Genomic DNA, 11,889 nt, shown 5'->3' with positions numbered 1-11,889 from the left:
AGGATGTGAACAAATTAGAAAGAGTCCGGTGAAAGGCAAAAAAAATGGTGAGGGGAATGGGGCACGTGACTTCTGAGGAGAGGCTGGGAATGGGAATGGGCTTGTTTAGTCTAGAGAAGAGAAGACTGAGAAGGGATTTAATAGAAGCCTTCAACTACCTCAAGGGGGGTTCAAAAGAGGATGGAGCTAGACTGTTCTCAGTGGTGGCAGATAACAGAACAAGGAGCAATCGTCTCAAGTTGCAGCAAATGAAGTTTAGGTTAGATATTAGAAAGAATTTTCTCCTTACGTGGGTAGTAAAACACTAGAATAAGTTGCCCAGAGAGGTTGTGGAATCTTCATCCTTGGAAGTTTTTAAGACCCAGCTAAACAAAGCTTTGGTTTGGATGATCTAGTTGAGGATGGTCCTGCTTTGAGCAGGGGTTTGGACTAGATGACCTCCTTAAGTCCCTTCTAACCCTAATTTTCTGTAGTTCTATGATTCTATGCAGGTTGCATATGCATGCTGAATGACCATTCCTTTCATGTTGGTTTCTCTGAGGAGCTTCTCAACCTGACCGCTGCTGTCTCAGAGGTCATTGACTGGCCCAAGGCCATTTAGATGGTGTTTGTTTTAAACTTTCCCTGTGGGAAACTGCTATAATAATAATAATAATAATAATAATAATAATTAATAATAATATATTCCAAAGCTAGTTTATTTCTAAGGATGCTTAAAGATGAACACAAAAACTCACTGAAAAAATATTTTGTGTATCGGTTTAGGAACTGAAATAATTAACAGAGCATTGTGGTATATTTAAGTATGTTTTTAAGAATGGTGATATACTAATATTTGGACACAAAATTTATCCTTTAATTTGTATTCTTATATTTAGCTGCCAAGATGTAAATTCAGATTTTTTCCTGCCATGGTTGACAAGATTATTAAGATCGAAAGCCCTAAGATTATTTTAGGGTGTTAAAGCAATATTTTTTCTCATCTTGATCAGCAACAAATATCAGATGGGTAGAACTAATGTTAATTTCCAAAACAACGAAGTTGGAATCCTGCATTAATAAGATTGGACTTGCTTTTGTCATTGATTTCTTTCCCTAATATTCCAAACCCATGGGAAATTAGTATTAGAGTTGATGAATCTCTGTAAACATCTGGAATTCACCTAAAAGACTAAACATTCAATGGAAGTACATGGGCAATGTTTAGTTAAGTATGAATAACTGATAACATCAAATCTATGTAGCACCCATAGAGAATGAAGACAATGGTTACATATTGTTTATAAAAGTATGGTTTCTCTTCAGTAGATAGTTGGATTGCAAATTTCCGTAATGAATTTGTCAGCCCACCATTCTGTTTTTATTGTGAATTTTAATAACTGTTATCTGCATATGGCAAGCTTTCAGTAATGAGCCTATATGTGATACTTTTAAAATTTATAGTATTCTTAATATCTTCTAGATAACAGATAGGAAGTATTAACATGGAGAACGTATCCAAAGAAAATGCTCAGTTTTTCTTGAAAAACATAATCCTGCCAAATGACAGGTCTTCATGCAAATCTGAATCCTCTGCTTCCAAGGAGAAACAAAGTTGTGGAGGCATAAAGGTACAGTAATAGGTCTGAATGTTACCATATGGACATTTCAGTATGTGAGGTTTTACTGATGAATTAACTCCCCCCACCCTTATAGTTCCTGTTGGAATGTTACATTTTTGGCCCCTAGCACATGTTCTTTTAATGGAGCAATGTGATCCGATACCCAATCCCAACAATCATATCTCCTGCCATTCACGTGTGATTTTGTGATCAGGATCAGATCCTAATGGCACCATTACTACATGCCGTTTAAGGGTGGGGGTGTGGAATTTTGGGCTCTTTCTCCACTGGCAAATTGAAAGCTGGGTGCCCACAGCCTGGCTGAACCCACATGATCACAAGTTAGGGAGTAACAATCACCTGATGGTCAGTCCCAGCCCTGGGACTGCGGCACAGCTGCTTCCAGACTTCTGTGCTGTCCTGGGGCTGAGACCAACAGCCAGCTGATTGCCAGCCCCAGCACCAGAGTCTTCAGCCAGCTCTGGTTACCCTGCCACATGTTCAGTTTAAGACATGATAAAAACCAATCACAAAAATGTGACACCTCTCTTGTGGGATATTTTTATGCCTGGTTTCCCATTTTGTCGCACCATTAGTTCCTTGAATAAGTAGAAGGGTTATTATCTACAGTGTGATTAACTGGTTAATTGCATCTTAATTGTAATGTCTGCCAGGAGCATGTCTTTCATTCAGTATTAAAATATTAAAGAACTAAGTAACAAAGTTTTGAAACTGTTCTGAATTTCACTAGAGTTTGATGACATTCAGATATGGAGATTTGGTTCAGGTTCATGTAGTGTACTTTCAGTGTTTAGTATTAAAGGACAAGGTGAACACTTACAAGAGAAGGCTGAGGGGGGACCTGGGGACTATCTATAATAAACTCACGAGGGAGGACCAGAAGGGTTTGGGAGAGACCTTGTTTCCCCTAGGCCCCCTGGCATAACAAGGAATAACGGCCACAAGGTGTTGGAGAGTAGGTTTAGATTAGACATCCGTAAGAACTACTTCACAGTCAGGGCGGCTAGGATCTGGAACCAACTTCCAAGGCAAGTGATGCTGGCTCCTGCCCTGGGGGTCTTTAAGAGGAGGCTTGATGCCTACCTAGCTGGGATCATTTGAGTCCAGTTTTTCTCCTGCCCAGGCAGGGGGTCAGACTTGAAGATCTACAAGGTCCCTTCCTACCCAACTTCTGTGATTCTGTGATACTCAGTTTCAGCACTACTATTTGTCCGTGAGTGAATGCAGAATATGAAATGCCTGTGGTACCGTATTATACTGTCAATAATGCTGACTTTTTAAAAAAAAAAAAAGGTTGGGTGCCACAGTGCTATTTATTTCTGGATTTAGAAAATACAATGATATGTGAAATTTAAATGGTCTACTAATGGAACATGTAAAACGATAGGGGTAGCATCAGTGACAGACCCAGGAACGATATCTTTTGTCCCCATTTGTGTATGTCTATGAACTGCTCAACCAACCCAGAATTGCTTAGAGGTTTTTTTGTTGTTTGTTGCTTTATTAAAAAAAAAACAAGCTGTCATAAGTTGAACTCCAGCAACTTTAGCCTTACAATAGAGTATTGTGATGATAACATCCCTGCATTTTCATGTTACAAATTCATCTTGGAAGAGCATTCTGCACAGAAAGATGCCCTGGCCCACTGAGTGCTGGATTCCATCCTCCCCTGCCCCTCCTCCCCCATGAAGTCAGTCTTTTCTTGTTATCCTCATTCCTGGAACAGGCTCTGGAAGAATGACACTCTTCTATATTTATGTTTTGATGTAATGAAGCCATGGTGCATCACCATAATTTTCTCTGATTCAAGTTCATTAAGATGTAGCTGAATCAGAATATCCTTGGCTTTTTCAAATTCTTTTTAACCTCCACATTTTTTATTTCTTTTGGTTTTCTACAGCCTTTAAAAATGAAATCCATCTAGAGCATGATCCAAATCCTAGTAAAGTCCATGGAAGGAGTCCCATTAACTTGAATGAGGATGGCACTGGCGTCTCAGAATAACATCACATAGCAGGAGGGTTGAAATGATGTTGTTGCCACGATGGTCCAGGAAATATACAAAAGAAAATGATTTTTCTTTTGGTCATATCTTTTATTGGACAAAACATTCTCCCTTGGTCTAATAAAATATCCCCCCCAAAATCCCTGCCTTCCCATATTTTTTCTGGACCATCACAACAACAAGAAAACTCCAGCTCTGCTATAATACGGAGATGTTGACATTCTCCATTAACATCGTAAATCCACAACCTGAAGCCAAAAATAACCAAACATGTAAAACAACTATTCAGGAGGCCTCAGAAAATCTGAGAAACCATCTTTTACCTCAGCTACTTCAAAAGGGATCAGCTGAAACCAGCTACACTTACGCTACTAAACTAAAGGATATAAACCGGGATACATATTTTGTTACTATGCAGCAGACCCAAACCTTCTATGTTGGTCTAATAAAAGATAAAACTAAAAAAAAAACCCCTTGCATACCATATAGGTCATTTGTTCTGTGATAAAATTATTCTATTAAAATGAAATGATAATTATGACAACATTAGCTCCGGAAAATTTACATTTGCTTAAAATAGCTTCTACAGGTACAAAAACTGGGCCTCAGTTGCACAGAAATTTTTAAATGTTGCGTTAATTAAACTTGCAGCAGAATAGCAATGATACGATTGCATTTCGCCTCAACAGTAATCGGATTTCCCCACTGAATAAACCTTCAGTCATAGTTTAACCATTCAGAAATCAGCTTATTGCCTCTGAAAATGGAAACACTATTGTAACTCAAATAATTTGTCCATTTTGGGAAATTTATAGTTACTAGACTTCAGGAACTGGAATACGGGTGCAATTCATCCAGAAAACTAGAATAATATGGAGACTCAGCAAATTAGTTTTGACAGCTTTCAGCTTTCCATGGGTTTTGTGCTAATATACATTTACAGTAAAAAAAAAAATTAGTTGATTTATATTGAGATCAACATCAAGGTTTCCTTATGTTTCAACATGAGCTGAATCAGGATGGAGAATCAGGCATCTCTAAACTACAGACATAAATCAAAAACATTTATTTTGACAGATCAAAATAATCTTCTGTCTTGGATAGTTCCCAGACTTTTAAGAAAACTATTTCTGAACATGAAAATGCTTGATATTTTATTTTTATTGCTTCTGATACTCTGGAAACCATTCTTGTGCTTTTATAGTACCATTAAAAATACAAGGACATTAGCACTCAGAAATGCTTATTTTATTGGAGATCCTTCAGAAAGCCCTCCTCATAAGAAATTTTGCTCCGACTTGAGAATTATGGATTTTTTTAAATTATAGCCAGCACTAATGAGATTACTGCTAGTAGCAGCTGCTATTGGAAAATATTGCCATTGCTGACACCTGGAAACAAGAAGCTTGAGATCAAGAGCCTGCCTGCTTTCATATCCATTTCACAATCTAGTCTAGCTCTTAGTAAACACAAGGGTCCACACACAAGGAAAGTCACCATTAACTTTGCCACTTATTATTAAAATTGCTGCCAGAATCACAATGGCTTAAATGGCCTAGGAGGATAAAATATTCCCCTATTCCCATATGTGGTATTTGTTTTCTCATTCCCATAGTTATTCTGTAGGAATAAGGACTGTGTTATCCAATAAGAAAATAAAATGTGCTCTTCTTCTGGTTGTGCCAGCGAGATGAACAAACTAATAGGACTTTGTAAATCTAGTACATTTCACAAACACTGGAAGAAATCTCAAATATTGAATGCGTGAAAATTAAAATACAACAACGAAATATTGTGCAGTTTTAATCGCCTTTAATTTCTCTCACAGATATTTCTTGGTGCATTATCTTTTGTTTACTTCGCTAAAGCATTATCGGGAAGTTATCTGAAAAGTACCATTACCCAACTAGAAAGACGATTTGATATTCCTTCTTCTCTGGTTGGTGTTATTGATGGCAGCTTTGAACTTGGTATGTGTTGTGGAATCCCTCTTTGCTGTTAGACAAAACCACTGACAGTTCATTGTGGAAAATGTTTGCGTAAATCCTGCAGACCTCTGAAAGTGAAATGAGGTTGATTTGGCAAGAACCAGTGTAGCTTTTCATAGGTATTTACATTTGGTATGGTAGAGATGATACTGTTCTTAATGTGAATGTGCTCAGTGGGGCTCTACATTTTGTGGTTAAAACCAAAATGTGGTTATTACTACCACAGTTTCTCTGAACCAGAATAGTCTGGATTCTCAGTGTGATCATTGGCCATTTTGTAGTCTACTCCTTAACTATATTGCTACACATGCTTCACTCACAGTGTGGACTGAGCCATAGATGTGTTTAACCCACATGTTTGTTTAAATTATGAGATAAGGTTGCTGCTGGTATTAAATCATGTCTTTTTCTTTGCTGGCTAAGCCCAGCTAGACATGTGGCAAGGAAGTTATGGACCTCCTTGAAGCAATGGTTTGAAGGAGTTTTTTTGTACATATTTAGTTATAGGTGAAAGATGATGAATTGTTTTGCAAGAAGTTCAGCCTTTTCTCTCCTGCATTTGCCACTGGTGCCCCATGAGTAATGTATCTCAGTGATTTGGTAAGCAGTGAGAATGCAAGGATATATTATCTCCAGTGGTTAGTTCCTTAAGGTCACTCTCACACTCCAGCTTCATGTAATGTAAATGTTACTTTTGACTTACCTCCAAGTCTTTTTGTGTGTTTTACAAAATTTAGTACTCAGTAAATGAACGATTGGCTAAACTGTGCAAAGCCCTATGTTTGACAATTGCTTTAATTTTTTTGGTGTGCTAGTAGCTGGCAGCTGGGTAGTTCACCCTCCATATTTCTAGCAGCCTTGCAGATTCCCATGTTCTTAGCAATGAAGATCTTGGACACCTGTTCAGACACAATAGGGAACAATGGGGAGAACCAGCAACATCCCCACTGGCATGTACTAACATAGGCCATAGTTTGATAATCACTGGTTTACAGAACAGTTCACTTATGGTCAGATTGTAAATCCTAGTTATTTTGTACTTTTTCAAAGGGAACCTCCTAATCATAATTCTTGTAAGCTACTTCGGAGCCAAACTTCACAGACCAAAGATAATTGGAGCAGGTTGCCTAATAATGTCAGTTGGAACATTTTTTATTGCAATGCCCCAGTTCTTTATGGGACGGTAAGTGCACGACTAACTTAATTTTTCAGTTCAGAAAGCAAGGCAAAAGTACAGAACTTTCATCTAGTCATGAACATTAAACATGCAACTATTTCAGCAATATAGGCACTGATTGGAAAACTGCTGTTAGCAACAAGCAACAATACAGTTATTATACATCTTTATTTATGCTTTATTGTTCCTAAGCAAATAAAAGAAGATATATTCTGCCCGTATTAATTCAAATCTGAAATAGAGTTATGATTTAGCTAATGCTTAGCGCATTCCAAAATTCTGTGTGATCGAGAGAAAGAGACAGGCGTGACTCAGAGGACACTTCCGTCCTCTAACATTCTATATTAGCTTAGATTTGGGGCCCACAGTATGAGATGGTGTCTGTTAAATTGGGAGGGTGTTAAATTGGGGATAGAGAAAGAAATATAGCTTTCTTCCACAGTATGCTATTGCTACAATGGGGGGGATGGGGAGGGTGTAATAGAGTGCTCCTTTGGAGATAGCTGAGATCCCCCTTGTGGTGGGTCAGTACTTGGTTACCTACTCTGATTCCCTAGTCTGGCCACCTTTCTTTCTCTCTCGCTTGCCTGCAAAGGCTTAGTGTTAATTGGGATTGTTTTTTGAGAGATCATCTTTAAAGAACCTAAGTCTGGGGCTGTGGGCACCTTGTTTCCCTATCCTGTCCCCAGCCCTGAATCTGACTGGGCTGCATGAGGCTTTGCCCTTCTCTCTTTCTCCTTCCCCACTTTTTGCTGGTGGTTAGATGCCCAGCCCTGCCAGCCTCCTGTCTGTCTTAGTCCTCCATTTGCCCAGGCTCTGGCCAGTCCACGTTTTCTGCCCCCCAGCCTCTTGCCCCCACAAAACCATTAAGGTAAGTCCAAAAAGAAAAACCCAGAAGAAAAAAATCTCGGTGCACTGGGCACTCTGCCAGGGCATTCTCCTTGCCACCCTCGCATCCACTCTGATTTACCAAGTATTACTATTGCTATGAGCAGAAAGAAGGGGGGTGGCAGGAAGAACAGTAAGCAGGTCTCTACTGGGCTCTCAAGACAGTCCATGATCCTCAAGGTATCCCACCCCCCAGGCCTCTCTGGTGTGCCCATGAACAATTCTTAGTCTGGTTGGGCACACTCAGCCCCCCTGTCCCGGGGCAGCTCCTCCAGGGTGAACATAAAACCACTTTCCAATTTTTGTATCCCCTTCCCATGACCTTCCAAGGCACAAAAAGGCAATAAATAAATAAAGGAGATCCTTAGTACTTCCAGGACACTTGCTTCTTCATTCAGGGTCATCAGAAGTCCCTGCTTTCAAGCATCAGCATTCCTGGCCAGAGGGGTTTCTACCCTTGCCTCCCTATGGGGCTCTGTCCCCCTCTGCTGCCATGGCCCATTCCCTTCCTTTGGCCTGGGGAGAGTTAATATCTCAGTCAGCCCTGCCTGCCTGGCCAGATGAGGGACCTCCCCCTCCCTGGGTTACAGGTGTGTTCAATCTCTTGTTCTCCTCCCACTGCTGGGTTCAGCGGCAGGCTGACTGCAGACTGAGCTTTGCAAATGAGTGCCTGAGCCCAGGGCCTGGCCTTGACACTTCTCTGGGTCCCTGGTCCCTCTCTGTACAGCAAGCTGCTTTCCCCATCCTGTCCTGGGGCTTCCCTTGATAGCCAAGGTCCTCTCCACCCTGTTTATGCTGGTGGGTTTCCTCCTTACAGCAGATAATCATCCCCTTCTCTTGGCTACAAAGGTTAGGCCCTTAAAGGGGCTTGCTTCCTTTTTTTCTCTGACTCCTCCTCTCTGTAACAGGCATAGACAACTGAGGGCCAGGGCTGACAGAGCTTAGCCCACCCCGCTCCAAATGAATTTTGCGGTGGCTGGCACCATGGCACTGCTGTCCCACAGTGCCCCACGCTGCTTGGCATGGAAGTCCACTATTCCAGCACTGCCACCACAGCATCATGCCCACCACCCCCACCAGGCACTCCTCCACCTCCACCTCAGCCCCCCCCCAAATAATATTTTCTCCTTCCACTAATGGTAACAAGGCTAGGGTTCCCTGCTACAGGGGGTTGACCTCATCTGGACCCATGGGCCAGATGGGCTGGTCTTGAGCTCGTGTCAACTTGAGACCCAAACTCAGAACTGGATGATGGGATTCCATGGACTGGATCCAGCCCACAAGCCATATCTTTGATGCCCTTGTGCTCAATAATACACATTCATGTGCTCAGTAATACACATTCATAAAATATGTTATCTACTCAGTAGATCAGGTTCATTACAGTCAGGTGCATCATAAAAACAAGTCAAGTGCTATGTGACTGTGTCCTATGAAGATAAAATGTGTATTTTTCTTGTAAAATCATATAAGATTGAGAATTAAGAAAATTTAATTTCTACACAGCTATAGGTATGAAATATTGCCTTCCTCCACAAACTCTTCTATCAGCATCTCTCCGTGTCTACATGATAAACGCCAGATACCACTCTCAGTCTTGGATGCAGGTAACATATTTCCATATTAAAAGATATTCTGTTATAATGTTATCGTCTTTAAAGAACCCCTGCCCACCACCCTGAGTAATGTGCCCCCCTGTCCCAGCTGAGCAGCTTGTCCCAGTCCCAGGCCCAATCCCACCCTTCCCCACACCACTTCCCTCCCCCCAACCCCAACAGACTTGCCAGGTGCCAGTTTAGTGTATGGCCAAATCTCCGAACCAGCCGAATCTTTTCTGAATCAATTCAAATGCTTCAAATCAATTCGGAGCTTTTACTTGGTCTCTTTATTCCATTTGGATTCAGAGATTTGGTCCCTGAATTGGGCCAAATCTCCTCTGAATCGAATCAGCTACTGAAGCTTTGCACAGCCCTACTCTTTTGTTATCCTGGTGAAAATCTGCCCAGTTAGCTAAGTTATAAGGTTTTTTGTTCTCACACGTTATGGATATATGATGCATAACAGGGCTATGCAACTGGAGGCCCACAAAGGGTTAATTTGTGGCCCTGGGCTCCTGCCAGACTGCTGTTCCTCCTATCACTCTGGCTGCTCTGAGCTTCCACTCTGGCTTCTACTTCCTGCACCTCCTCTAGGGAGCAGCATGGCATAGTGCAGCCTGCAGTGCTTGGGAAGTCTGCAAATGCAGAGCAGCAGGGAGCCTGTTACCAGGGAGCTAGGGGGAGCTGCCCACAAGGGCTGTGTGAAGCTTTGGTTGCTGATTCAATTTGGAGGAGATTTGGCCCAATTCAGTGGCTGAATCTCTGAATCCAAATTGAACTGGGAGAGCAATTAAAAGGTCTGAATCAATTTGGAAAAGATTTGGAGAAGATTCGGAGATTCAGGTAGTCCCCACTTGCTGCTACAGGGAGCTGGACCTGGGTTCCATGCCAGTAAGTGGGGGAGGGGGGCCATAGAGGGAAACCTGCCAGGCCCCATCCCCTGCCTGCTCCCCCAGCCTTATCAATGGCTGCCAACATCCCAGCACTTAAAAAAAAAAAAGATACATAAAAAGAAAAGGTCCGCACTCACCGGCTGCTGCAGCAGCAGTCAGGCCCTCTGGCGGCGCATAGCAGAGTCCCTCCCACACAGCATGGGGCAGTGGGGATTGCCCCCCCCCCCCAAGCTGGCAGGGGCCAGTGAGTGCGAGGCTTTTTTTTGATGGGGGCAGTGGGTGGGGGATGTGGCCTGTTCAATTGAAGATTCGACCTATTTGGTGGCAGCCAAATCTCTGAATCAGATTTGGACAAACTGATTTGGGACACTGATTTGAATCACTGAATCAAATGACTGTCCCCCAAACTGGCCGAATCCAAATCTAAAGTGTATATGAGCCTCTTCACACAGGCCTACTGCCCACATATGTGGTGCAGTGAGGAAAGGGGACATCCGTGGCTCACAGTATTCTAGCCCTGATATGTAACATGGCAGAGAAGTACTTTACAAATCCCTTCCACTAACTACCCCAGAGAGGATTATTTTGCCATTTCAGTTCATTAGTGAGTTCACTTCTGCTCCCAAATACAGAGGTCCCTATTCTGCAGAAGTTAGCAAGAGATACACCCATATAATAGACAGATTTTAATCTTGTGTATTTAATGTTGAAATGTCACAAACAAGATCTGTCTCTTTCTCTCTCTCTACATGTTTGTATTAGGTTGTGAAAAAGAAGCTGGAACTTCCATGTGGATATATGTTTTTTTGGGGAATCTTCTGCGTGGAATTGGAGAGACTCCTATTCAACCTTTGGGAATTACCTATATCGATGACTATGCCAATGTGGAGAGTGCTGCCTTTTACATTGGTAAAAATAATTACATCACATCCCTTTTCCCTAATTTTTGCAAGAAGCAAATTGAGTTGGCTTGAGTATTATTAAATTGACCTTCCCTGATTATTTTACTTATGTGATTTCCATTTTTTAAGGTATTGCCTAAAACTTTTAAAGGCTAATTTCCCCTAGGAAGTACAGCAGGGCAGTCCTATTATCTTCAACTGAAAAAATAATTTGGCTTCTGGTTCCTTTGTCCTCTAAGTGGTGTTCACATATTGAGTTATTATGCCCATTCATTTCTCTAGACGGAGAAGGACATATTCATATACTGTTTAGGTTAACTTTAAAACAGCATGGAGTACAAAGGTGGAAATTTTCTTCCAAATTCAAGCTGAATCAGAACCAGCCATTCAGAGTTAGAAATACTTGAAATGTTGTTCCCTGCTTTGTTTCAGAGAACACATCTGAAATATGTGTTCCCACCTGAAATATCACAAACAAGACCTTTTATTTCCAGAGCTTTTTCTTGCAGTATTTCTACTCTGACAAAATCTAGAAGTAGCTTTGACAGGGCCTAATAAAATATCTTCACTTTTCCATAATAATCCAAAATAGTCATCTCAACCTTTTAAAAAGTTTGTCCACCATTAACTTAAATATCCTCCTTCTCTTTAACAATTTGCCCTTTGTCCTGACCAATTTCACTTTGACCATAAATATGTCATTTGCAGCTCTGTTGATGTCTGCTGTATTTTCACCCGGAGGTGAGCGGGCTCGTGGTGGGAAGGGGTTAACTCCTCGCCTGCTGGGAGGAGGCCGCTGCCTAGTGCCAGGCCGGG

The 11,889-nt window shown here is 41.5% G+C and overlaps 1 protein-coding gene across 2 annotated transcripts in view; it reads left to right on the top strand.

The window, feature by feature from the left end:
* Positions 1-1,484: 1,484 nt before the first annotated feature.
* LOC109316058 (solute carrier organic anion transporter family member 1C1-like) overlaps positions 1,485-11,889 on the top strand; it is a 29,518-nt gene continuing 19,113 nt past the window's right edge. Inside the window, exons 1-5 of one of the 2 annotated variants that reach the window (XM_019544005.1) lie at positions 1,485-1,610; positions 5,456-5,597; positions 6,666-6,798; positions 9,187-9,287; positions 10,934-11,080. In XM_019544005.1, the coding sequence (XP_019399550.1) occupies positions 1,485-1,610; positions 5,456-5,597; positions 6,666-6,798; positions 9,187-9,287; positions 10,934-11,080 (649 nt within the window). Of the gene's footprint in view, positions 1,611-5,455; positions 5,598-6,665; positions 6,799-9,186; positions 9,293-10,933; positions 11,081-11,889 lie in introns of both variants that reach the window. The other variant, XM_019544006.1, reaches the window with a different exon arrangement.

This window comes from Crocodylus porosus, unplaced genomic scaffold (genome assembly GCF_001723895.1).
Source record: "Crocodylus porosus isolate Cpor-Errol unplaced genomic scaffold, CroPor_comp1, whole genome shotgun sequence".
Classification (NCBI taxonomy): Eukaryota; Metazoa; Chordata; order Crocodylia; family Crocodylidae; genus Crocodylus; species Crocodylus porosus.
The sequence above is the reverse complement of the archived record's forward strand: the minus strand, read 5'-3'. Positions and strand labels throughout refer to the sequence as shown.